At 35.9% G+C, this 26392-nt stretch overlaps 1 protein-coding gene across 1 annotated transcript in view; it reads left to right on the forward strand.

The window, feature by feature from the left end:
- ADAMTS19 (ADAM metallopeptidase with thrombospondin type 1 motif 19) overlaps positions 1–26392 on the forward strand; it is a 241334-nt gene that overhangs the window by 114121 nt on the left and 100821 nt on the right. Inside the window, exons 9-10 of the mRNA XM_043586926.1 lie at positions 21167–21307; positions 22771–22921. Coding sequence (XP_043442861.1) covers positions 21167–21307; positions 22771–22921 — 292 coding nt within the window. The remainder of the gene's footprint in view (positions 1–21166; positions 21308–22770; positions 22922–26392) is intronic.

A 26392-nucleotide genomic window follows, 5' to 3' on the forward strand; every position in this document is an offset into this window, starting at 1 on the left:
CCAAAGTCAGCTTAACCGACTGAGCCAGCCAGGCGCCCCAGTTTTCTTAATGCTATAAAGTGGGATACATTAACAGTGAAGAGTAGTGTTGTCTTTAACAAAGGACACACAAAGGAACAAACAGGAGAGAGGTCATCTGTATAAATTATATCATCATCATCCAGTATAAGATATAAAGCACAATGAAAGGAAAATGTAGGAAGAAGAAAGAAAAATAAAACAAAATTCATATACGCATAGCCTCTTGAATAAGCAAAGTTTTCACAAATGTTAGATAATTATGTCTATGGATCTGATGTGTCCACGCACACAAATCAACAGAGCTTTTTTTGTTAGGGATATAATTAAGTCAACTACTTAAGTGAAACTCTTAAATTCTTTTTTCTTTTTGAATTTCTTTCTTTTGTTTTTGGGAGAAGATTATGTTTTCCAGTATATTTTCTTAGACAGAAAATGGATCGTATAATTTTGCAACCCACAACTTTAGAATGGCAGAGTGAGTCCATTCAAACTTGTCAATTCAAGAATGACTTTACAATTACACATGAAATGTTTCTAAACTGATTTGGGATGAGTGTGTTTATGTTTTTTATCTGAATTTGGTTTCTAGAATTTCCCAGAGAAACCCCATGTATGGCTAGAAAAGTCAGTAAGGGGCACCAAGAAATAAAAGCCAAGTCTTAAGGGTAATTGAAGTACCCTTGAGTAATTGAAGAGAATCAAAAATCCTCTTTTACTATTTCAAAAGGGGAATGAATCTTAAATGTAAAAATGTATCGAATTTTCCTTTAGGAAATTTCCAATTAAAAAAATCTTGTATGTAATTATATATAGAAGTATAGATTAGTGTCCATAGCAAGAAAGGGGAAATAAATGATTTATTCCAATGTTTTATGATTCCTTTTCACAGTTATTTTCCTTTCTAAACAATAGGTCAGGCATGTGATTTTTTTCTTATAACCAAAAATGTCAACCATAGAATGTTTTTATTGGTATTAAGTGTATTTATATTTATGAAATACAAATGGGATCTTCATAAATTTATTGTCATAAAGGCTAAAACCTTATTTTTATAAATAAAAAATACCTTAGGAAGTTGTTCATGAATTTGACAGTTTGTTGGGTGCATATGTATACACATATACACTATATTTTATATACAACAATTTGTTAAAGTAAGAAATTTTACTTTATTTCAGCCAGACTTTATTATGGATATATAAATTGTACTTAGATTACTGTGTTTGGGGAGTGTCCCCAAGACCACCCTCAGGTTCAATGACTTGTTAGAAGGACTCAGGAAACTCAGTAAAGCTATTTTACTCATACTGACAGTTTATTACAGTAACAGGATATGGATTAAAGTCAGCAAAGGAGCAGGCATCTGGGCCGGGTCTAGGGAACACCTGGCAGAAGCTTTACGTTGTCTTCTCCCAGGTGAGTTGTGCAGAACTAACTGTGTGTTAATTCTCTAAACAATAATGTGTGAAAACACGCACAAAGTACTGCCCAGCCTTAGAAACTAACCTGAGCCTTGGTATCCAGGGATTTTACTGGGTGGTAATGTTGGTCATGGAGGCACAGCTGACCACCTACAAAGCACACCTTCCACTTCCATCCTTTCCAGAGGTCCAGCTAGTCATGTCCTACCCCAAAATCATATTGTTATAAGCTATCTGACTTGTCCTGGAGTCCCCGGGTAAGCAAAGATATTCTTATCAGAAGAGATATTACAGGGGCTCCTGGTTGGCTCAGTCGAGTGAATGTTTGACTCTTGATTTCAGCTCAGGTCGTGTGATGGAGCCCTGTGTCAAGCTCCATGCTGAGTGTAGAGCCTGCTTAAGATTCCCTCTCTCTCCCTCTACCCCTCTCCCCGACTTTGCTCTCTCTCTTTCTCTCTAAAATAAAAATAAAAAGGAAGGGAGGGAGAATGGATGGATGTGCCAGAGGCTTATAGGTTACCTCCCAGGATCTGGGCGAGAACCACACCTGTCTTTTCTGTGTGTGAGTTTTGGACCACCCAAACCTGTTGCAGTAACTTTGTACTTCACAATTGCACAATATTTTTAAGCCTTAAGATATCATACTTAGATTGCTAAAGGCTTTCTAAAAAAATAATGTCTTCTGTTATTAGCAGGCATTCCACTAAATACTGTGTACTCCTCTATAATCCAATCTCATAAAAATCTGGAGCTATATTTTGTGATTATTGTCTTTTTTACAGTTGAGGAAACTGAAGCTGATAGAGATTAATATTTCAGGAGTTCTTTTGATATTAAAAGCATTCTTTTTTCATCACATATGTTGTTAATATTTCTCTAGTTCTATTAATTTAATCTTGTTTTTTAATGTTTTTGAACCGAAAATGTTCTTAGTAGTGAAATGTTATTTTTTAAATTATTTCCTCTGTAGCTTTTTGTAGTTAGAAATGACACCTCATTCTAAAATTTAAAGGGGCGCCTGGGTGGCGCAGTCGGTTAAGCGTCCGACTTCAGCCAGGTCACGATCTCGCGGTCCGTGAGTTCGAGCCCCGCGTCAGGCTCTGGGCTGATGGCTCAGAGCCTGGAGCCTGTTTCTGATTCTGTGTCTCCCTCTCTCTCTGCCCCTCCCCCGTTCATGCTCTGTCTCTCTCTGTCCCCCAAAAAATAAATAAACGTTGAAAAAAAATTTTTTTTAATTAAAAAAAATACATTTTTGTCTATTTGTTTTATATTTTCTTCTCTCTCTCTCAAGTCTTCTCCCTCACTCTTTTTTTACTGTTAGAAGGCCACCTAGACTTTATTTTAGTGTATGTAGTAAAGTTCTCTCCATTAAATTTGATTGTTCATTAACTGCTCAATAAATTATCTTACGTTCAAAATGTGGTCCCTGATGATGTAAAGAGCTATGCCAGAATAGAGCACATTGCTTGCTTCATTGAAAAAGTCTTGAAATGAAAAAGAAATGAACTGAAATGAAATGAAAAGAAAGAAAAAAGAAATGAAAAAGAAAAGAAAAGAGAAAAACAGTCAATTGAACTCAACTGTGTGCTTAGTGCTGTAGCCAATTTATATTGTAATGCCAGCTGCTTATCTAGGTACAGATCGGTAAAAAGGAGTTCACCAATGGCAGCCCGGGCACGGACCACACTCTGAGTGACCCTGCCACATAACACTCTAAGTTAGTGCTGCACGGAGGTCATGTTTGAGTTGGTAGAGAGCCCAATATTTTTCTTTTTAGCCTGAAAGGTGGTCTGCAATTGAATTGTGTATCTCTGTTCTTGTATATTTATGAAATATTTTTAGCCATAAATTCTGTGACATGATCCACTGCCAATAATACATATTTTTCTGACACAAATATTTAGTGGCATTGTAGATAGTTTTGCTAAGTATAATACATATAGACATTATAACAATACTATAAATATATAATATGTATCATATATAATGCATTTATAATTTATATAACAAAAAATAGAAATATATACTGTATATACGTATCATATTCTTTTTTTCTTTATGGCCACAAATAATTCACTCCTTCCAACTTGAAGTAAAGTAACCTCTTATATTGGATAAGCTTTTACTAAAATTTATGCCCAGCTCTTAGAGATTGTAAAGTATGTAAATTACCAGAGAAATAATCGTTTTAAAGGTAATTGTTAGTAACATAATCCTGTGAGTTTTTTTCTAACCTTGCTAAATCTGGAGATTTCTTGGACAGCAGAACTACCCTGACTTAACTCATTGAGACCAAAGACTTCTGCTCCCACCTGAAGAAGGATGGTAATCATATTAGATGTATTTTAGAGAGTATGATTGCCAAAGCTCACACAGCCAATCAAGTGCCTGAGTGGATGTTCAGAGTCAAGCTATCCGAATCCAGAGTTCATGTTGTTAATTACTGTGCTATACATACCCAGATGCTGAAGGATACTTCTAATTACGTTACCTTACTCACATTGCTTCTGGGCTAGCCCTGTGTAATCTGTTCCTACCTTATCTCTTCAGCCATACTTCATACTATGTACCCTTTTATTGTTAGCACACTTGCGCCCCATTAGAGTTTTTAGGGTTTCTCATGTGTTATGCCCCTTCACACTGAAGTGCATTGGCACATGTTACCCCCTCTGCCTGGAATATTCCCATTTCACGAATTCTCTCATCCTGATCATAATTCATAGGGAATATCTGTAATCATTTCCTACAGCATGTGTTCTGTGTAGGTCAGTCTCTCCATTAAATACTTCATGGCACTATCTCTATAAATGTCCATTCATTCATCTATTCACAGGGTGTAAGCTCCAAGAGGTAATGAACTGTGCCAGTTTTTTGTTGTCATGGGATTCCTAATGCATTTGATAGTGTTTGGGACATATCAAGCGTTCAATATATATGTATTAAATCAGTGAATGCTTTAATATAGTAATTTTCTTAGTAAAATATTCTTATGCAAAGAATGTCAATGAAAATGTGTTAGAGGAAAGATGCTGCTGCACAAATTGTTTAGAATGTTTTTAAATATTGTCTGAAACTTTTAACAAGGAATCAGGTAAAGTTTTATAAAAACAATGTGGTGGACTGGTAAATATAGCCAAGGCCACATGGAGTGAGCCTTTATTCCATGCTCATACAGAAATGACTCTCCGCAACCCAAAAGTGCTCTCCCCTGAGGTCTTCCTGTCACAGTAATTGGAAGCTCCATTCTTCTAGTTGCTCAGCTAAACACAATGAAATTATCTTTGAGCTCTCTCCGTTTCTCACTCTCCACATTCAATCCATCAGCTCTTGACTCTGCCTTCAGGACATATCCACATTCTCTTTACATCTCACTAATTCTACTCTTGCCACTCTGGACTAAACCACCATCATCTGTCATGTGGATTATTAAAGTAACCTCCTAAATGATCTTACTTTATCAGCCCTTGTCACTCACAACCTGTTTCAACTCAGAGCCAGGAAGACTCCTTCACAGCAATGCAAATTCTCCAGTTTTTTTGCATAGACTTCCAGTAGCTTCCTATCTCACCGGTAAAATCCCCAGCCCTTACATTGGCCCAGTAGGCCCTACCAGGTCCAGCCTCCTTCTCTACTGTTCCCCTCCTTACCAACATGGCTCCAGATACATCAGCCTCTTTTCTAAAACTCAAAACACCTACTTCAAGCCTTTGCCTTTCTTCTTTAGATATTTGTTCAAGTACCACCTTCTCATTGAGGCCTTTCTGTTAATATTTCTTAAAAGTGTAGACACAACCACATTTATCTATCTATCTATCTATCTATCTATCTATCTATTTGTATGTGTACAGTGGATTCTTAACTCCTTAGTTCATTATTGTATTCTCAGCATCTAAAAGAATACTACTTTCATACTTGGCACATAGTATGTACTCAAAAATGTATTTTTAAAATGAAGATAAATTTGTTATTTCTAAAAGTGAAGTCTCTATGACCTCCTATGCTCTGCAGAAGAGCTGAATATACAAATGTACTAATTGTCTCACAGAAATGAAAAATAATATTCTTCTTAAGGAACTTCATTGTTATATCTAAGTAATATATTGGCATTCCTTTTCACATTAAAAATTCACATTAGGAATCACATTAAGATTTGTATTGAATGGGGGTTGCCTGGGTGGCTCAGTCAGTTAAGCACTGAGTTTGGCTCAGGTCACGATCTTGTGGTTCGTGGGTTCGAGTCCCATGTCAGGCTCTGTGCTGACACCTCAGAGCTTGGATCCTGCTTCAGATTCTGTCTCCCTCTCTCTCTCTGCCCCTCCCCTGCTCGTGTTCTCTCTCTCTCTCTCTCTCTCTCTCTCTCTCTCTCTCTCTCTCTGTGTCTCTCAAAAACAAACATTAAAAGAGATTTTATTTAAAAAAAAAGATTCTTCTTGAATAGAATTTGAAAAGACATTGAGGTCTCCTATCCCCATATCAAATGCTTAAAAATCCCAAAAGGAGAATTTTTTTTATATAAGTAGCCAAGATAAAGAGCCAGAAGGGGAAACTTCCACATATTAGAGGTAGAAGGCATCTTTCCATATAAAAGAGCTAGAATTTCTCATTCACTGGGTGCTTTATCTTGGTACTGGTTAGAGTTGTTCAGGGTTGAATGCACTCTGGGGAGTGGAAGTCAAAACTTCACAGTCCCTTATAAGGCAATGTGTATTTCCAGCTGGCTTATGGCAAGTAGTTTGCTTCAGGACATGGAATGAAAAAAAAAATCTATCAGCATCTAACATATTCTAATTACAAAGCTTCAGAGCATAAATAGAAACATTAACAAAACAGATAAATAGCCACAATCATAGTAGGAGATTTTAACACTGCTTTCTGTATAGAAACTGAATAGAAAGATCTCTATAGAAGAGAAAAGATTTGAACAACTAAAAACGTTGGTCTACTGGGCAGATATGAAACCTGCAGCCGAGTAATAAAGAATACGTACTCTTTCAAAATACAGATATTTATGAAGAATGACCATATATTATTTTATTCTTCAAGTCTAAACAAATTTCCTAAAATTAATTTACAGATGATTTTTTCTTATCACAATACGATTAAGTTAAACAACCAATAGCAAAAACAAACTTAATAAATACATAATAGAAATTTATAAGCATACTCTGGAAAAACTCATTGATCAGAGAAGAAATCATTAGGAAAACCAGAATACTCTCAGACTTAAACAATAACAAATATACTATTTTGCAAGTTTGTAGCATTGCAGGTAAGGAGCAATTAGAGGAAAATGAGTAACTTTAAACACATATATAAAAGTTAAATGATGAAATTAATGACCTATATTTTCATATTAAGAGGTTAGAAGCATAACAACAAAGTAAGAGATATTAGAAGAAAGAAACCACAAAGAGTAGAAACTAATAAAATAGGAAAATGCAATGAAAGTGAATAATGAAGTCAAAATTAGATCTCTGAAAATATGAATAAAATTGGCAAATATAAAATTCATTAAGGAAAAAAGGCATAATTCAACAGTATTAGAAATTAGCAAAGGCAGTATAACAGATACTGAAAGTATTAAAAAGATACTAAGAAAATAGACTGAATACTGTCATGATAAAAACAGATGAAATGGGAAAATTCTAAGAAAATATAATAGAAGGACATAAAGCTCTATAACCATTTTAAAAAATTGTATCAGCGCTTTAGAATCATCCCAAAGAAAACACAAGTTCAGACACAGAAAAAGGTTCAATGAATAGATAATGCTAATATTAACCTAATTTTTCTAGAAAATAAAGGAACACCCTGCAACTCATTATTTGAGCTAGTATTAATGTAACATAAAAATCAATAAGGGACAGTTATGAGGAATAAAAGTTGTAGTACTTTCTTATCTGAGAATGATGAAAAAATTTCCTTTTTTTTTTTTTTTTGGTTTATTTACTTTGAGAGAGAGAGAGAGAGTACAAGTCAGAGAGGGGCAGAAAGCAATGGAGAGAGAGAGAGAGAGAGAGAGAGAGAATCCCAAGCAAGCTCCAACCCTGTCATCACGGAACCACATGTGGGACTCGAACCCACAAACCTTGAGATGATGACCTGAGCCAAATTCAGGAGTCAGGGTCAGCTTCTTTACCGACTGAACCACCCAGGTGCCCCAGAAAACATTTTCAAAATAAAGTAGCACTATGTAAACAAAGAAAGGTAATATAAGGGAATAAAGTTGGCTTTATATCAGGATAGGAAAGGTCATTTATCATTTAAGAATCTTAATGCCCGTGTCAATAGCTTAAAGGTAGAAACTATATTATTTCAAGAGATGCACAATTGAAAAGAAAAACACTAAGACAAAGCTTGCTGATGTATATTCACTAAAATCAATGGGAAACATTATTCTTAATGGTGAAATATTAGAAACATTTCTACAAATTAAGAAAATCACAAGAATCTCACATCTGCTTCTGTGTATATACTGGAGACACAAACAAGTGAACCTTGGCAGAAAAATAAATAAAAGCTGTAGAGATGGGAATGGAAAAAAGATAGCTATTTTAATTTGCAAATGATGTGATTCCCTATATAAAATTATGATGTTATGTAGAAGTAAAGTATGGAATTAATTCATGAATGTAGTAAGATTATTAAATATAAGATAGACAAAAAAACAGCTGTCAACACAAAAATACAAAATGTCATTTAAAAATGATACTATTTACTGTAGCAACTGAAAACAGAGTACTTAGGAATGAATGAATAAAAAAAAAAGATAGGAAATTATATACCCCTATTAAAATTTATTGAGTGAAACCTGTGTCAGTGAAAATATACCATATTTGTGGATAAATTTATTCTCTTCAGATGTCAGTTCTGTTGTAAATGATTTATAGATTCATGGAAATTCCAATAAATAGACCACCACAGCTTCTATATGGATGTTGGCAAATATTTTCAACATTTGAATATAAGTACAAATAGTCAAAATAGCCAAAACTTTCTTGGAGAAGGAAAAGACGAAGATAGAGGAGGATGAGAGGGAGACTAATGTAAGAACCTTTCCCTAACAGAAATCAAGACCAATTTTGAAACCAGAATAGCTAAGACATTTAAACATTTGTGAAAATATGGACAAATATGGTCTGATAGAACAAAATCTGGAGTAATAAATAAGTCCATGCCTAGAGGAAAACCTGATATGTGAGCAAGGTGTTGGCAGATCAGTATAGAAAGTTGACTTTTCGGAAAAATATGATAATGCACTTGGCTTACCACATGTATAAAAATGAAATTGAATACCTTCAGATTATTTCTAAAAATCAATTCTGCATAAAATAAAGACTGATATATCACAGACAAGGCTTTTAAGAGAAAATATATGAGACTATCTTTAGGACGTTAGGGTTGAAATTATTTCTAAAGCAGCACATACTCTGTGCCCTCTTTTGAAGACAGAAGCATAAGACCTAATAGAGACATCTGACATAGATCTTAGAACTTATCTGACTGTTAAGCGTTTTTAATTTCTGGAACTCCTGGATGGCTCAGTCAGTTAAGTGTCTCACTCTTGATTTCTGCTCTGGTCATGATCTCACAGTTGTGAGATCGAGCCCTACATCAGGCTCTGCCCTAAACATGTAGACTGTTTGGGATTCTCTCTCTCTCTCCCTCTCCCTCTCCCTCTCCCTCTCTCTCTCCCCCCCTCTTTCTCTTTCTCTCTCTTTCTGCCCCTCCCCAACTTGTATGTGTGTGTGTGTGTGTGTGTGCGCGCGTGCATGCTCTCTCTCTCAGATAAATAAACATTAAGAAAAAAAAGATTATATATTTTACATAGTTGTTTTCATGAAAATATTTCATAATATTAAAACAAAAATAAAACTAGAAAGGAATGCCAAAATGAACATTATTTGTATAATTGGAAAACTCAAGACAAGCTACTAAAAAAAAAAAACAACTCTATTAGAACAATAAGAGAATTTGAGGGGGGGGCTTACAAAATTATATAACAATTTTTGCTTTTCAGTACATAAACAGCAGCCACTTGGTCACTATAAAGAAAGAAAAAATCCATTTATATTGAATATAGCAAAAGATAAAATATAAAAGATAAAATACCTAACAAATACTTACAAAGGAATGTACAAGACTTATAAAAAGAAGAATTTATATCCACACAGAGAGTCATAAAAGTGGTTTAAGTAAATGTAAATACATTTTCTGGTTTGGGATAGGAACAGTGAATATTATAAAATGATAATTATCTCTATATAAATTTAATGTGACCTGCCCAAAATGCCAATAGTATTTGCTTTCCTTTTTTTTTCTTTTTTAATTAGACATACTGGTTATAGACTCCATGTGGAAAAATCAATATAAGATATTTGTTGTTAAAAACTAACAGGAGAGGAGAGGGTGAATTCTATCAGATATTAATATATTTCATAGTAGATAAAGCAGTTTGTGCTGGTGCTTGAAGAAGGAAGTAAGTCAATGGAACAGAGTAAAAAAAAATTAAACCTATAATTAGGAAAAGATTTATAAATGTGCCATATAATAAAAGCTGAACCTACGGTCTGTGGAAAGAAATGAATCATTCAATAACATAACAGGAATCTGATTCTGTACCATATTTATGACATCATAACACACCAAAATGATTGTGGACATTGACAGTTTTTGGTTGGCTTTGTTTATTTTTTCATCTTTTAATAGGGAATGTGTATAATTCTAGATATGAAATCTAGAAGTATTTAAGGAAAAGTCACAAAATTAACAACTCGAAATAAGTATCCTTGCAAAGGAAAAAAGACAATAGAAGATAAATCACAATCAGTGAAAGTATTTGCAACGTATCTGAGAAAGTGATGTTTTCCTTAATATAAAAAGAGCTCTTACAAATCAATACAAGAAATGATGAAAGCCCTGTTTAAAAAAAAAAAATGGTACCACGCAGCTCATGGAGGTCTATGCATGGCTTTTATTAAAAAACAAAAACAAAAACAAAAACTTAGCATTATTGATAGAATGACACTTCAGACCACAAAGCAATTCTGCTTTCACCCATCAGATTACATAAATCTGTACAGGTGAATCCATATTTACTCCCATTGTAAGAACCATTCCCTTCCCTTGGCAGGAAAATTCTTCCTGCCTTCTTCCCTATTTTTGCTTATTCTTCTCTCAGATCATTTCTTCAGAAGAGTATTCTATGGATAGATTAAATCCCTTGACATATGTTCTTATAGGCTGTCTGTAGTTTTCATTCCTAATTTTTTCACAATTGTAGATTTACATTATATGTATCATTATGTGATCTCTGCATGTCCAGTTCAAGTGTGGTCCCTCGGTACAGGGGCTTGTTTTGTTTCGTTTGTTCTTTTTTGTTGCTTTTGTTATTTAACATTGTATTTAACATTGTCTAACACCGTTCAGATGTGCTCAATGAATAGATGTTGGATGATATTTTAACAGTGTAAGTGAGTGTACAGTGTTGGAATGTGTGGGGGAAATAGATATTGTTATACATTTCAGAGAGGAGTATAAAGTGGTACACTATTTTTGGAGGCCATGTGGCGATCGTTTTCCAAATTTAGCAGACTCAGAGGTTCAGCTCCTTTGCCAGCTTTGAGTATAACACATTTTAAATTTTAATTTCATTTGTATTCATGTTTCTTTGCTTCCTAGAATGGTTGAACATCTCACCTTTTTCTGACTAGCTGAAGTTAGGCCCCTTACCTAAAAAATGTGCAGCCAATAAAAATAATCAGAAACACTTGAAAATGGTCACTGTTTTACATTAATAAAATAATACTTATTTTTTGCCCATTAGCATCTGATGGCTCAGTACTTTGTTTTCCCAGTTGTAGAAAAAGCCCATTTCAGGTATGTTATATTCTTGAAATAATACAGTGGGCATAAAGTCGTGGACAAAATTCTTTGTCTTGAAACTGGTGTATGGTACAATTTTGTAATTTGGACTTTAGCACATTTGTGATAACTTCTCCTTGTAACTGTGCCAAGAAAATTAGAAAGCTCTAGCAGAGTTCAGTATTTTTATAAGTTGAAAGAAACTGCTTTAAACATTAATAGCTTATTTACTGATTAAGACTTTCACATGGTAATTAGATTGGCTTCTTTGTAGAGATGTCAAGTGGATAAAATTACATACGTTAGGGGAAATTATAAATCATGTCATTGTAAAAACATAGAACATTTTTTGATATGGCCAGAAAATGCTTATGTGGTTTTGGTTTTTGTTTCACTTGTTGAACCAGGCAAAAAGACGAATATATATTTCTAAACTTTGGCGTTAGAGGCATGGCTTTTCCACTAAGTTGGCAATTCAGGAGTTTCTTCAGTACTAAGAGGCTAATGAGGCAATAAATATGCAAAGTTAGCTCCTTGAAGGCAATAAATATGTGGGGCACCTGCTAAAGTTCTAAGTATTGCCAGAGTACCAAGAATGCAGATGTCTTGTGAACTAACAAGCCTTTGAAATCAGTGACGTTTGCTTACATACTCTGCTGGAAATTGTGCCTGGAATAGAACCAGGAGTAGGACCAGGTTATAAACCCACTTCTTCAGACATCCGCTTCTCTGTTATTGGCATCAGTACCGCTGACAGTTCTTCATTTGAGACATCTGAAACATCTTTAACCCTCTCTCCCCTTAATTCCTCTCATAAGCAGTTGCCACATTTTACTAGGTTTTCTTAGGAAAGAACTTTCCCATCTGTCCATTATTTCTATTGTTATTCTTCCCAGGCTTGGACCACTGCAACACCTGCTTCCCTGGTCTTTTTGCCTTAGCACTTTACCTTTCTGGTGTGTCTCACTCATTAGTTCAGAAATCTTTATTGTCCTTTCCTACCTGATGAGTGGACTTAGCCTTGGATTCATGACTTTTACAGTGGTCCCCTCTACCTTTCTCACATGATAGTCCACTTCTCCATCTCATGAAGGCAAATGATCCATAATGTTCAAACTTTGTCTTTACTAATGTTTTTTTTCTTATTTCAACTCCCAGTCCTACTGATGTGTAGATCTTCCAATTTTCTTTATCCATTAATGGTCAAGACAAGTGCTATCACTTTTTGGAAATATATTTTTTAATTTCCTTGCACTGTTTATTGTAAATATCCCTTAATTTCTAATATATACTGATTTGTACTGATATTTCTACCCCCTACACACATACCCTACTGAACAGCAGTCTCTATGAAAATAGAATTACTGTGTAATACATTTTTTTCTCCCACAGCACAAAGTTGAGTGCATTGGGCATTATAGGAGCTTGAATATTTGTTTGAATGCGTAAGCATTTGTTGTACAAATACTCATCTCTTGGTCAGTCATCTTGAGCTTTACAGTAGAGGATAGTTGAGTTCAAGAAGTAGAAGAGGGGAATTAGTTTGGGTCAAGGAATGCAGTTGCCTTCACTGAGCGAAAAAAAAAAAGGTAGTTTTATAACTATGCAAATACAAATATTGCAAAATGGTTTTTGGTACCTAATATTTTGTATTTATATATAAAATAAACTATGTGGAAATAGAGTGGTTAAGATACGTATTAATTATGATGAAGTCTATCTTGAAGTCTGGTTACAGGCCTATCCTGCTATTTCATACAAGTCCTGAAGTCATAGACTTGGAAGGGCCAAATCCAGCAGTTTAGTGATAGGATTATTTAATCTAAAATTCTTCTAATTCAATAAGAAGCTAGCATATGCCCCAGGAGGCATCCTGTCAAACATAAATTTGGCTGATCTCTCTCTCTCTCTTAATTTGCAAGAGGAGTTCCTTTTGAAAGGGAATAAGATGTTTGCTTTTCATACATTGATGTGCATCAATATGTCTACTATAAGAAAGAGGATATATGCCAAAGGGACAGTAGGCAAACAATAAAAAGTAAACGAGAAATGAAGATAAAGGCATTACATCATAATCTAAGACTGTTAGACCAGGAAACAGGAAGTAATAACAGATTGCTATAGTAGACAAAAAACAAATATACTCTTACCTCTAGAAATCCATTGTTCCTTAAAATGTTCAAACTTAATTATTCTGTAATTAATACTCTTTGACCAACTCAAATTGGTAATGGCCACATGTAACCACGTTGTTCTCTTTAACCACATTCTACCCTCTAGGATTCCCTACAGCAAAAGTCACAAGTATCTTCCTGTGGTACACATGCCTTGGTTAAGGTTAGAAACTACTCAGTGGGCAGGTGATAGGGAAAACTTACTAGAGAAGGGGACTGGGGCTGGAATTCTTGTCGTGCCAGGTACTCACTGAATAAACTTTAGGCAAGTCAATGTGTCTGTACTAATTTTCTTCATCCCTACAATTTGGATAAGTTTGCCTTTCAAGGTTCACTGTTGGATTGTTCATGCTTTAATTGCATGGCACAGTGGTTAACACATAATACAGAGTGAACGAATAATAATAATAATCAGTAGTGGTATATTTATTTTTATGAATGCTTTAATGTACAAAGGAGATTTTCAGCTTCCATGGGTCATACATCCCTCTGTTCATTCAAGGGGTGATTTCATATCCTTTAGAATTCTTACTGGATTGGCAGGAAGTGAACATATTATGGAGACCCTTATAGACCACTGACACAGCTTTTGTATTTGATACTTTATTTAGACAATGATACGAGTTAGAGTAATAAGTAGTTTGTCCAAGTTAATAATCATAATGGGACTTTAGCCAGTATAGATGTGGCAGCATTCCCACACACCCAGATTCTCTCCAAACATAGGTTTGGATGTCAGAGTGAGTAGGTGGAAGAGGGAAAAAATCACCCAGCTAATGAGTGGTCTTACAGGAATTGGCTTTCTGTTTGTATTTCTCTAATGTATCTTGGCAAATGTGTGGTCCAGAGTCAGGCAAGCAGCTTTTCTCGAACAGATCACCTACAGATCTTTCAGGCTTACGGTTTCCCTAAATCAGTAAGAAGTCATATTAGTTTCAACTTGCTGTCACATTTGCAGAATATTTAGTTGCTTCTCTGATACTGTATCAGTGGCTAGGTCTGTAGACATTTATTTAATAAGGTATTGAACTAAATATATCAAGGAATTAAAATATGTTCTTCAGACACTTAAATTCTAGATGGTGCTAAATTCACTAAAAATAGAAGGTAGTTCTGATACGTATACATGCCGTATATTTGAAAGCCACAGAAGTTAAGAACCATGGGAAATATATGCTAGAATTTATTGAAGAGTCTTTTATGCAGGGAGATGGTCTTAAAATGGGGGCTGCATTTGTAATTATAGACAATCTGTAGAAAGCATTCTGATAGGAGGGAATTATACAAAATGATAGGCTGGAATTAAGTGTTCCTGTGAAAATTAGATTGAAGTGAGTTTACAGATTATTTGAAAAATAAGATAAAAATCTTGGATTTTTGTCATATAGGTCAGTACTTTTTAGAATTTTGAGTAAGAATCATCTAGAAAATGACTTGAAATAAAGTTTCTTAGGCCTTATCTCTAAATAGTCTTGTTCAATCAGTTGAGGCAGGATACAGGATTCTGCATTTTAACTAACCCAACATCAGCATCCCTAGGTTTCTTTTTAAATTTTTTAATGTTTTATTTATTTTTGAGACAGAGACAGACAGCATGAGTGGGGGAGGAGCAGAGAGAGAGGGAGACACAGAATCGAAAAGAGGCTCCAGGCTCTGAGCTGTCAGCCCAGAGCCCGACGCAGGGCTTGAACCCACAAACTGTGATGAGATCATGACCTGAGCCGAAGTCGGATGCCCAACCGACTGAGCCACCCAGGTGCCCCACCATCCCTAGGTTTCTGATGCACATAGTTCATTATTCACATTTTCAGTGTCCCTGGTTTCCAAGGAATATTAAAATATTTTGCCTAGGAAACTAGGTTTTCGTATTAATGTATTCATAACAAACTAAATTCATTAAAGCATGGTTTAATAAAGCAAAGAGTTAAGGGGCACAAGGTCAGTCAGGCAGACATGACAAGAGTCCAGAACTCAAGAGGATCAGCACTGGTCTTCACTGGTATAACTAGCTGTGGAAAGGGAGGGAGGGGTAGGAGAGCTTTAAGGAATACAGAGCTAACAGGGTCCAGGCATGCGTTAGCTTCCTAAGGCAAGGATAGTGTGTCCTAACCCCAGGAGAGAATAAACTCCTTGAGGGTAGGAACTGAATCTTGCTCATTTTTATGACCCCAGCTCAGTACAGCATGCAGCAAATACTGCGTTCCCAAGTGTTTGTTCATTTGCTAGATGAAGCTACCTCATATGCACAGCAAGGTCAAAAGTAATCCGTGTTTTTGTACCTCTACTTTTTTTTTTTTTAACATTTATTTACTTTTGAGACAGAGAGAGCATGAATAGGGGGAGGGTCAGAGAGAGAGAGGGAGACACAGAATCTGAAACAGGCCCCAGGCTCTGAGCTGTCAGCACAGAGCCCGACGCGGGGCTCGAACTCACGAACCGCGAGATCATGACCTGAGCCGAAGTCGGACGCTTAACCGACTGAGCCACCCAGGCGCCCCTGTACCTCTACTTTTTAGAACATTTTTGACATTGTTGCTGTCTGCCTTTACACGGTCTTTGGACTTCCAACAGAAGTACATATTTCGCTGTTTTGTGACAACTGACAGTTAAATAATTAAAATTATTCAAAATATAAAAAGTAATGAAAATACTTTGTACTCCCCTCCCCCCCACCGTGAGCACACAGCTGCTAAGTTACTCCAAATAAGATGTAGCCACGGAATTGTAGGAAATTGTTATTTTGTGGAAATATACTTCCACTTAGACATTAGGACAGTTTGTTTCTTTTTTCAAATAAAATTTTCTATATAATATAGAACTTCTAGTGGGAAATAATACATCATGGTGAAATATTTAATATATTGAGCACAAAAAATTTAGTCTTCTAAAGAATTACTGTTTACAAATCTGACCCTTTCCAAATTATGCAAAAAATGTGAGTGAATTCATAAATGTTCTCTTCTCTAACTCTTTAAACATCAAAAGGGACCATCTTCAAAATCCAAATGTTTCTCCAGCTTTCCGCAGGATATCACAAAACTTCCTGGCAGTGACTTTTAAACAAGTTGAGAAGTTTTATAAGATAAAAATATTTTTTCAGTTGACTTGACAACCATGTACAATGTTAGTAGAGAGTTTATTTGCCCTAGGCTCTTTGTCAAAATGAATTTAAACTGAGATTATTAAAATGTAGCTCAGTTGCAGAAGTATGAGGAGAGGTGTTGCTAATGTCTTACTTCAAGAATGTTCTCCATACAATGCACACGACTTGGTTTTAGAACTGTATACGTAGAGTTGCATTTCTGCTAACAGGAGACATTTAAAATTATTCATAAAACAAAAAAGATTATATGCATTAATGTAGAGCTTTGATTCAGAAAGAGATGCACTATAGTTGGTTGTTTGGAGATCTTTCTGACCATCAGATTGCCTGGGTCTGAGTCGCATCTCCCCAATTAACCTCAGCACCTTCTGCATCTACAGAATAGTCATAATAATAGACACATAATGGAGATATTGTGAGGATTAAGTGATATCATCATTGGAAATGATTATTACAGTGACTGGTACAGATAAAGGTTCACAATTATTTGTTTTCTTTCAAATCTGTAGAATTGGAACTAAGCAGTGTTTCCTGATAGTTCCAGATATGTGGTTAAAAAAAAAAAAAGGCCCTGTCCCAATTTTTTTCTTTAACGATAATCTTTTCTGTTACAAGTTAAACAGCTTTAGGAAAATTTAACTAATGGTAAACAATGGTTGAATCACTAGATCTCTCCATGGCTGTAGCTAATTTCTTACATGAGAATCAAGATCCCAAAAGGATCATCTGGATGAGAGGTTGTAATCTTCCCAATTTGGAAAATCACATTACACCACTTTGGGAAAATGTCCAAATTGCTAACTCTTGGAAGCAAAACCTCTTCTCTCAAATGGACACATTATTTAAGAAATTTTATTGTTTCTGAAAAAGACCAGTTGCCTTTCAGGAATAATAGCATTTGTGTATGCTTTGAAAGACGGTACCACCACAGATGGAAGAGTTGAGTGTGTGCCATGCGGCAAGTGGCTGTTGATAAAACAGGGTCACCCGGCAACGTGTGCTGTGGCCAGAATCCCTCCCTGGTGGAGGTGAGACAGTGATCCTGGCAAGGGCTGCCTCAGGACTGTACTGTTAGAAATGCATTAAGGGGTTTTAAGCAATTTGTGAGATTCTGCTTTATTTGCAGTTTCTTATTTTATTTTATTTTTTTTCAACGTTTATTTATTTTTGGGACAGAGAGAGACAGAGGATGAACGGGGGAGGGGCAGAGAGAGAGGGAGACACAGAATCAGAAACAGGCTCCAGGCTCTGAGCCATCAGCCCAGAGCCTGACGCGGGGCTCGAACTCACGGACCGCGAGATCGTGACCTGGCTGAAGTCGGACGCTTAACCGACTGCGCCACCCAGGCGCCCCCGCAGTTTCTTATTTTAATTAGTTAACATCCAAGCAAAGTAAATTCTTGCCATTATTCTTTACTTGGTTTTCCTTAAAGTCCACAACTTTCACCAAAGTTCACAAAGACAACAAATTACATATAATGATGTTTTTATCTCTTTGTGCTATTTGACAAGTTAGAAGAATAAGATATCTCAGATGTATTGCCCCAATAAAAAGAATAATTATGGGTTGCTACTATATTCTAGACATTGGGTCAGTCATTTTACATCATCCTCATAAGATTTTCCTAGCAATCAGTTAAGAAAACGGGGTGCCTGGATGGCTCAGTTGGTTAAACGGCCGACTTCGGATCAGGTCATGATCTCACAGTCCATGAGTTCGGGCCCAATGTCGGGCTCTGCGCTGACAGTTCGGAGCCTGGAGCCTGTTTTGGATTCTGTGTCTCCCTCTCTCTGACCCTCCCCCGTTCATGCTCTGTCTCTCTCTGTCTGAAAAATAAATAAACGTTAAAATTTTTTTTAAAAAGAAAGCATTTATTTATAAATATTATTACTTACTTGTATCTAGTCCCATGAATTAGGGGGAGGGAGACACAGAACTCAAATCTCTTTCAACTTCAACATCTTTCACCCTACCTCCCGGCAACTAAACTGGTCCATAATGACTCCACATCATCTCTTACTTTTCCTCCCTATCGTCAAAGTATGAAAAACATTTATCTTCCTATTCTCTGTCCATCATCCTATTAATATGTGTTGATACAGAACCTATTTAAAGACATTAATTAGAATAGGAAAGAAAAATATGGTTCAACATGGAGCTGAATTTTTCTGACACTGAAGTATGGAAAATGATATTCAATAATGTATTTTCGGTTTTATTAGTCTTCTAAGTTAGCAAATGGAGTGAATTCTTAACTCATTATTCTTAACTCATAAGTTACTTATTCCGTCCATATCATTTTCTCCTTCCAAAAACATGTTAAATATAACAATTTTAATTCAAAGTTTTAATTTATCTCAGTGAAAAAGTAGTTGGCCTTGATATTTTTTATTTTGATTTGAGAAAACATAGGTAGTCTAGTTGTGATTTCCCTTAGCAGCCTCTATAACAATTCTTTTTATAGCATTTTAAATATAGTGTAGATATTCTTGTTATTCGCTATTTTTATTATGAAAGACTATTTTATCATCTACATTTTAAAGGGAACACTTGACTGTCCTGCCATCATTTCATACTCAGCCTGGAGAAAAAACACATTTCTCCTCTTCCAATTTTTTCAGTATTAACCTTCACTAAGAGAATTCGGTAGAGATTATATGAAGGTTTTCCTGAAACAGAAGCGATTCTCCGTGGTGACTTGATTCAGTGTTTATGTATGGTTTATAGAATATGATTCCAGTATGCCAGCAGTTCAGAGAGATGAGCCAGTTCCTACCCTCAAGAAGTTGCTGGGGCGCCTGGGTGGCTCAGTCGGTTAAGCGGCCGATTTCAGCTCAGGTCACGATCTCACGGTCCTTGAGTTCGAGCCCCGCGTCGGGCTCTGGGCTGATGGCTCAGAGCCTGGAGCCTGCTTCCGATTCTATGTCTCCCTCTCTCTCTGCCCCTCCCCCGTTCATGCTCTGTCTCTCTCTGTCTCAAAAATAAATAAACATTAAAAAAAAAAAAAGAAGTTGCAGCATTAGCCAGAAGTAAAAATGCATAATGCGTTGTTGCCAGTGCGATAGCAATGTGGTTCACAGAATCCTGCGGTAGGACAGAGAGTACACATAGGTGAGATGAAGTTAGTGAAAGAAAACCTCATGAAGGTCATCGACAGTAATCTCGAAGATTAAGTAGAATTTATCCAGGCGAAGACATTGAAGGATAGGCACTTTGGGCAGGGCAGGAGAGGGAATGGAATTCACAGATGCCAAATAGGTAATGGTCAGTCACATGATTCCTGAGCCAGCCTTCTCAGTTCAGACAGCCCCACTTTCCACCTTCTCACTGTATAACCTTGGGAAAGTTCATTCTCATCAGCAGACTTGGATTATACTAGTACCTACATCATTGAATCATTTAATTCAGGCTTATAACCCCTTTGTATGGTGCATGACACACAAAAAATTCTAAAGAACAATTAATTGTGAAAGAATAAGAAACCGCATACTGTTGGGGAAACTAGAAATCATTCGCTGAAAAGAAAATGCCATAAAGGACCTGGAAGAAAATAAAAGACTTTGTAGGATGTTGAAGAGCTGAAAGTGCCATATAGGTAACAGGGAGGCAGATTGTGTTGTAAATAGACTTCCCTGGGGCCCAGCAGGAGGAGAAACAGGGAGAATGTTGGTAAAGATTAGAGGCGCAGAACGCAATAATGACATAATAATTATCGAGACTAAATACTTAATAATCCTTTGTAATAGTAACAAAGGAACTGAAAGGAAGTGACAGTTGAGACAAATATTTAGGAAGTAGCACTGGCAGAACTTGCCCTCTGACACTTAATAAAACCAAATAGCCTGGGTGGTGATCTGAGAGAAAGGATAAAAGACCTGAATGAAGATTCTTGATTTGGCAGACTGGGTGGCTAGTGAATGCATAAAAGAGACAGCACAGGAATAAATCAAGGCTTGAAAGAGAAAATAATGAGGGCAGTTTCTAGACATATTGAATTTAATATTCTTCTAGTACACCCATTTGGAGGTAAGTCAGCTTTTTAAAGAGTTTCAGCTTGAAGCAATAGATTCAAGATTCACTAGAAGAAGTAAAGATGGCCAGAAATGTGAAGGTTTCCCAGGGATAGTTTGTGTTTAATGATGAATGGAAGAAGAAAGTCTAATGAAGCAGATGGGGAAAATAATAGTTTTAATGTGGTTTCAGATTTGTTAAAAGCGATGAGTAAAGGATCTCCAGGCAAGAACAAGAATTTAATGTGGTTGAATAGAAACTTTCTATTTCTATATGTTTCATACATACAACTCTGAAAATTTTATCTATAGACCATTTTGAAAATAGGTGACTAAACATGTTATTTGCTAGATTCATTGGGAAATATGTTTCCCTCAGTAAAAATATTTATCTTTAATCTAGATAACAAAATTTCAAAAAAAATCAATCTGATATCTAATTTTATTTTGATTTTTAAAACTAATTTATCTCCCATTAGTTTCAGTATTTATCTGTTATTTAATTGCCTTTATAAATCGTTAAGATATACTTACCTAATGTAATTTTTTATTTTAATTATATTCTGAATCAGCATGGGCATTAATCATGACAATGACCACCCATCATGTGCTGATGGTCTTCATATCATGTCTGGTGAATGGATTAAAGGACAAAATCTTGGTGATGTTTCATGGTCCCGATGTAGCAAGGAAGATTTGGAAAGATTTCTAAGGTACTGAGGTCATTTACTATTGTTGCATTGTCAATGTTTACATGTGCCTGCTTCCTCTACCGACCAGGGAAGGTGGCACAGTAGAGTGGAAAGGACACCCGATTAGGGATCAAGGCACTCAGTTCTAATGCTGGCCCTTCCACTGACTCAGAGAGTGTGAATTGGAACATATTATTTAACCCATCTGCTTCTTAGTGTCCACATTTTCTAATAAAAGAACGAGCAAGATGATTTGTAAGGTTGGAAAATTATCTATCACAGTGTTTCCTTACCTCTTTGAAATTTCCCAGTGGAAAATACTCTCATTGTTCATCACTCAGCACATCTGTTATCACAAAGAACCTCTTTAACAAAAGCTCCACTCTTCCATTATGATACTTCTAAGCTGTGGATTTTTTTCATTAATACATCATTTTCACCATTATAATAGTTCTCATTCTCTTCTTTCCCACCTTCAACAGAGGGAACAGTTTATGTCTGGTTGGAAAAAGAAGTGAAAAATATTAGTATTGTTCAAATTTTCATTTAAAATCCCTTGTTCTTTACTTATCTCTTTGGTAAACAAATGAACAAGCAGAAACAGTATGAGATACACAAAGCGGTTATTGAGTGAGAGATGCTTAAAGTATCCAAAAGTCTCACTAAGAAATATAGGAACATTGAGCGAGTTAAATTCACGATACAGATAAATTTTATTCATTTTTCCATACCGTTTAAATTGGCAAGCCTATTTTTTCTGTTAAATGAATATTAAAATCCGCTAAAATATACTGTTTATTACATTACCATAACTCTGGTGTGAAATGTATGCAGTACGTTCAGTCGTGATAGTGTAGAGACCGGTACATGGAACATGTAATATTGGAACATACCACCTCTCTGCAACAGTCACCCTTCGATGTTCCCAAGGAACACGTATGATTTTGTATGGCTGCCTTCACAAGAATCAGAACCATGATAAAATTAAATGTCATCTCATAAATGGAAGTTGTATTACAATGTCAAGTACAAAAATATGTACAAATACTCACTTGACAATGCCTTCCGTATATTCTTTAAGTCCTCGAACATAATTCATTTCTTACCTTCACGCGTTACTTTTGGTCAGGTTACTCTCTGAGTCTGAGCTTCTTAATCTTATAAATATGCAAAGTCATAACCACCTCACAGTGTTATGTAGATTAGCTGAGTCAATCCATATGAAAGACCTTAATAAACCAAAAAATCATCATGTTCAATATTATTATTATTATTATTATTATTATTATTAGGATTATCTTACATAGTTGTACATAAACGATTCTCACATATGGAGTGATTTCTATGAGTATTCAGTAGAAGAACTTATAAATAAAAGTAAGAACATATTTTTAACATTCTAAAAATGTTTCCTGTTGCTGTGCTAATTATAACAAGGTTTTTACATTAAATTCAAAATTTTACACATATCTGCGTATTGCCAGGTCAAAGGCCAGTAGCTGCTTGCTACAGACAAATCCCCAGAGTGTCAATTCCGTGATGGTTCCTTCCAAGTTGCCAGGGATGACCTACACTGCTGATGAGCAATGTCAGATTCTCTTTGGGCCATTGGCTTCCTTTTGTCAAGAGATGCAGGTAAGGGTTGTGTCCAGGTGCGAATTTTCAAGTGTATGTTCACATTCATAACTGAGAAGTATTGATCGGAGGTGGGGAAGATGACTTTATTTTAGCACATGCAGCTCTTTCGAGAGCACCCTAATCTTGGAAAGAAGGATTTTCTAAGAGAAGATTACTTTATTTTTTTCCCCCTGGCACTTTGGAAGTGGTAGAAATAAGATGTGGGCATTTAATCTAAGTCAGGAAGGAATGACCCAAGAATTTCAACTTCAAAAATGGTCCCTGAGTCAGGGAAGTATTTATATTGGGCCATTTCATTGCTTCTCTTTTAAATCTTTTACTTTCATACGTGGTAGGTAACTGGGAAAAAATGTAAGAAAAAGGATATATGAACATGTAATTGTGGAGGAAGAGTTGTATCTTTTAACCCTAAAAATAAAATCTTAAAAATATGTTCTAGAACAAACACTAGAGAGTACATTTTTAAATAGTTAAACTAGAGGGAAGGGGTAAATATATGACGGGAAACTTAAGTCTTGTCTATGTATTAGTATTCACATGGCCACTAATTACTCAGATAGTCCAGTTGTACCAGTGTAGAAAATAGGAAGTCTGAAAGATTGAGCAAAATGACGTTAATTGATGTAAGAATTTTAGCTCTTTTTACTTTCCCTTCTTTCTTTTCTCCTTTTTTTCTGCTGCCCATCCCTTAGCTGCTCATCCCTTCCCACCTCTTCCCAACACACACACACACACACACACACACACACACACACACACACACACTTTGTATTGCAGGAATAAACCAATAGTCGTGCTTAGAGTGAATTGGTAGCTGTATTTCATTCTACCTAAGTTTCGGTGATTGCCTCAAAGGATTTTTCGCTTGTTGAAGATAATGCTGTTTGGATTACTGGCAGCATAATTAAAATCCATTATAAGTCAACAAGTATATGGCATTATGACATATTTTATGCTCTCTCTTCTTTGTAGTTCTTATTAAAGGAGTTGTTCACTTATTATTTTCTTCTCATCCATTCCCCACACTAGTGTGTGAACTCCATGAGAACAGAGAATGTTTCTACAGCGTCTAGTCCAGTGGCTGGCACGTGGTAGGCACTCAGTGAATACTTGACTTAAGATTAAAAGAAGTGGGTGTATGAAGGAGTTGGAGCCGCATTAAATGTGACTTGTCAATGGGCGGCTGGGTGGCTCAGTCGATTAAGCATCTGACGTCGGCTCCGGTCATGATCTCACAGTCCGTGAGTTCGAGCCCCATGTCATGCTCTGTGCTGATAGCTCAGAGCCTGGAGCCAGCTTCAGATTCTGTGTTTCTCTCTCTCTCTGCCTCTCCCCCTGTCACGTCCAGTTTATTTCTCTCTCTCAAAAATAAATAAACATTAAAAAAAATGTGACTTGTCAAAAGATATATCAACCATAATATCCATCTGGCAGTGATGGAGCTCAAAAGGGAATGGCTGGTGTAGGTGTGTAATTGTGACTTGTTCCCAAGGGTTTACATGTAGCACAGCTATGACTCCTTGGAACTTAGCGTCAGGTGTGATCACTGCAACAGTAGGAGCTTGGCTTTGTACAGTCTGTCCTTGATACCTCCCTGATGTCATCTGCCAACCTTCTTGTTCACTCTACGCTCATTCAGGACCTTTAGACAATCAAAAAAGTGGGTTACAGTCTTTCTTAAATCTTCATGGCAAAATGAATGTTTTCAGGCAGGTACATTTTCATCTGCTGAAATTGGCATTGTTTTGGAAAACAAACTAGGCTGTTCATGCTTACCATTGTAGAAATACTTGGGAGGAAGTTTCAATTCATGTGGTAGAGAGAATTGATAGAGCTGATAAATGGAAGACTTTCATGTTTTATATAGTACCCCAAGTGTTAGACACTGCAAATGATCAACCACAAGCATGATTTTGGTAAATTTTACATTATTTTCACAAACATTATCTTTAAAAGCTTTTAGAATTTATTTTATATTGTAGTTGGTTAAATTTTCCTAATACCATTGTACAATATTTCCAACTATAAAATATCTGCCACATAGTACATAAATCATTTATATTTATGATCTAATTTGATTCCCATAAAAAGTATAGTTATTATTCAATTCTATTTTACAGATCAACAATTTAAGGCCCGTAGAAGTTAACTATTAACAATTAAGTTCTTATACCTATCAAGAAAGAGTGTTAGGTGCAAATCCAAGCAGTGGAGTACGTTTTAACTGCTATGTTTTATTGCCTCTTGGGGAACTCAAACTTCTTTACGGGTTAAAATCATAGATCATATCCTGTGTTTGGACTCAATTCATTTCTTCTGCTACTGTGCCTGTATCATCAGGATTAAGAAATATCTTGATTGCTTTTTTTATTTTTCTAAGCTTTTTGCTCTATTTATATGTTATTTCTCACTAACCTACCTGCATGGATTTTTTTCCATCTCTGAAAATATAAGTGTTTGTTATAGGATTTTAAATCTATGTTTCTCAGTGTCCTAGGATGTTGCTTTGTTTTAAGCTGGGCATTTTTCATGTTAAATTGAGTTTTAAATTTAGGTATTCACAAATGTTTTCCTTTTTATATATTCAAGCTTTATATGTGTGACACTTTTATTTATAAAATCAGTTTTTTCCTTGCTTCCACCTCTGTGTAGTATCTATTAAAATTATTTTTAAAATAACACCAAAAAGAATTGGATTGCTGTGGTAGCCAAGGAAAAGCAATACCTCTGAGTCAGGGTTTGATTGGAGAACACTGACTGGAGGGGCGTGGACCCAGTGTTTAACAATGGTTCCACCTCTTATTCGTCATGTAGACTTAGTCAAAAATTTTTTCTCTTTAAGATACACTGTATAGAACAAGAAGTTGGACTATGTTATCTCTCCAAGTCTTAGAGCTAAGAGAATGGACTTCTGGGACTCTCAAATAGTTTTCTGATACAACTATTGAAAATCATCATTTCAATTCCAAATTAGTGCAAAGTGTAGTAAGCAGATAAATAATGCCATTGAAGAATTTATTTACAAATTCAGTTACTAATTTGATAAATATTGAATTCCAACTCTTTTTCAAGCACATTTCTCTACACTAATAATAGAGCAGGAAATGAGGAAGACCTCACCTCTCATGGAGCTTACATTTCTGGTGCAAAAAACAGGCAAAAAGTTTAAAATTATTTCTTATTTTGGAGAGAGAGAGAGAGAGCACTAGCAGGGGAGAGGGGCAGAGGGAGAGAGAGAGAGAGAGAGAGAGAGAGAGAGAGAGAGAGAGAGAGAATGCCAAACAGCTCCACACTTAGCACAGAGCCCGACGTGGGGCTTTATCCCATGATCCGGGGATCATGTCCTGAGCCAAAACAAAGAGTCAGACACTAAACCGACTGAGCCACCCAGGCGTCCCTAGGTAAAAACACGTATAAATACATTTTAGCAAATACATTTATAACATGTCAGTTGGTAATAAGTGTTTT

Source organism: Prionailurus bengalensis, chromosome A1 (assembly GCF_016509475.1).
Source record: "Prionailurus bengalensis isolate Pbe53 chromosome A1, Fcat_Pben_1.1_paternal_pri, whole genome shotgun sequence".
Classification (NCBI taxonomy): Eukaryota; Metazoa; Chordata; class Mammalia; order Carnivora; family Felidae; genus Prionailurus; species Prionailurus bengalensis.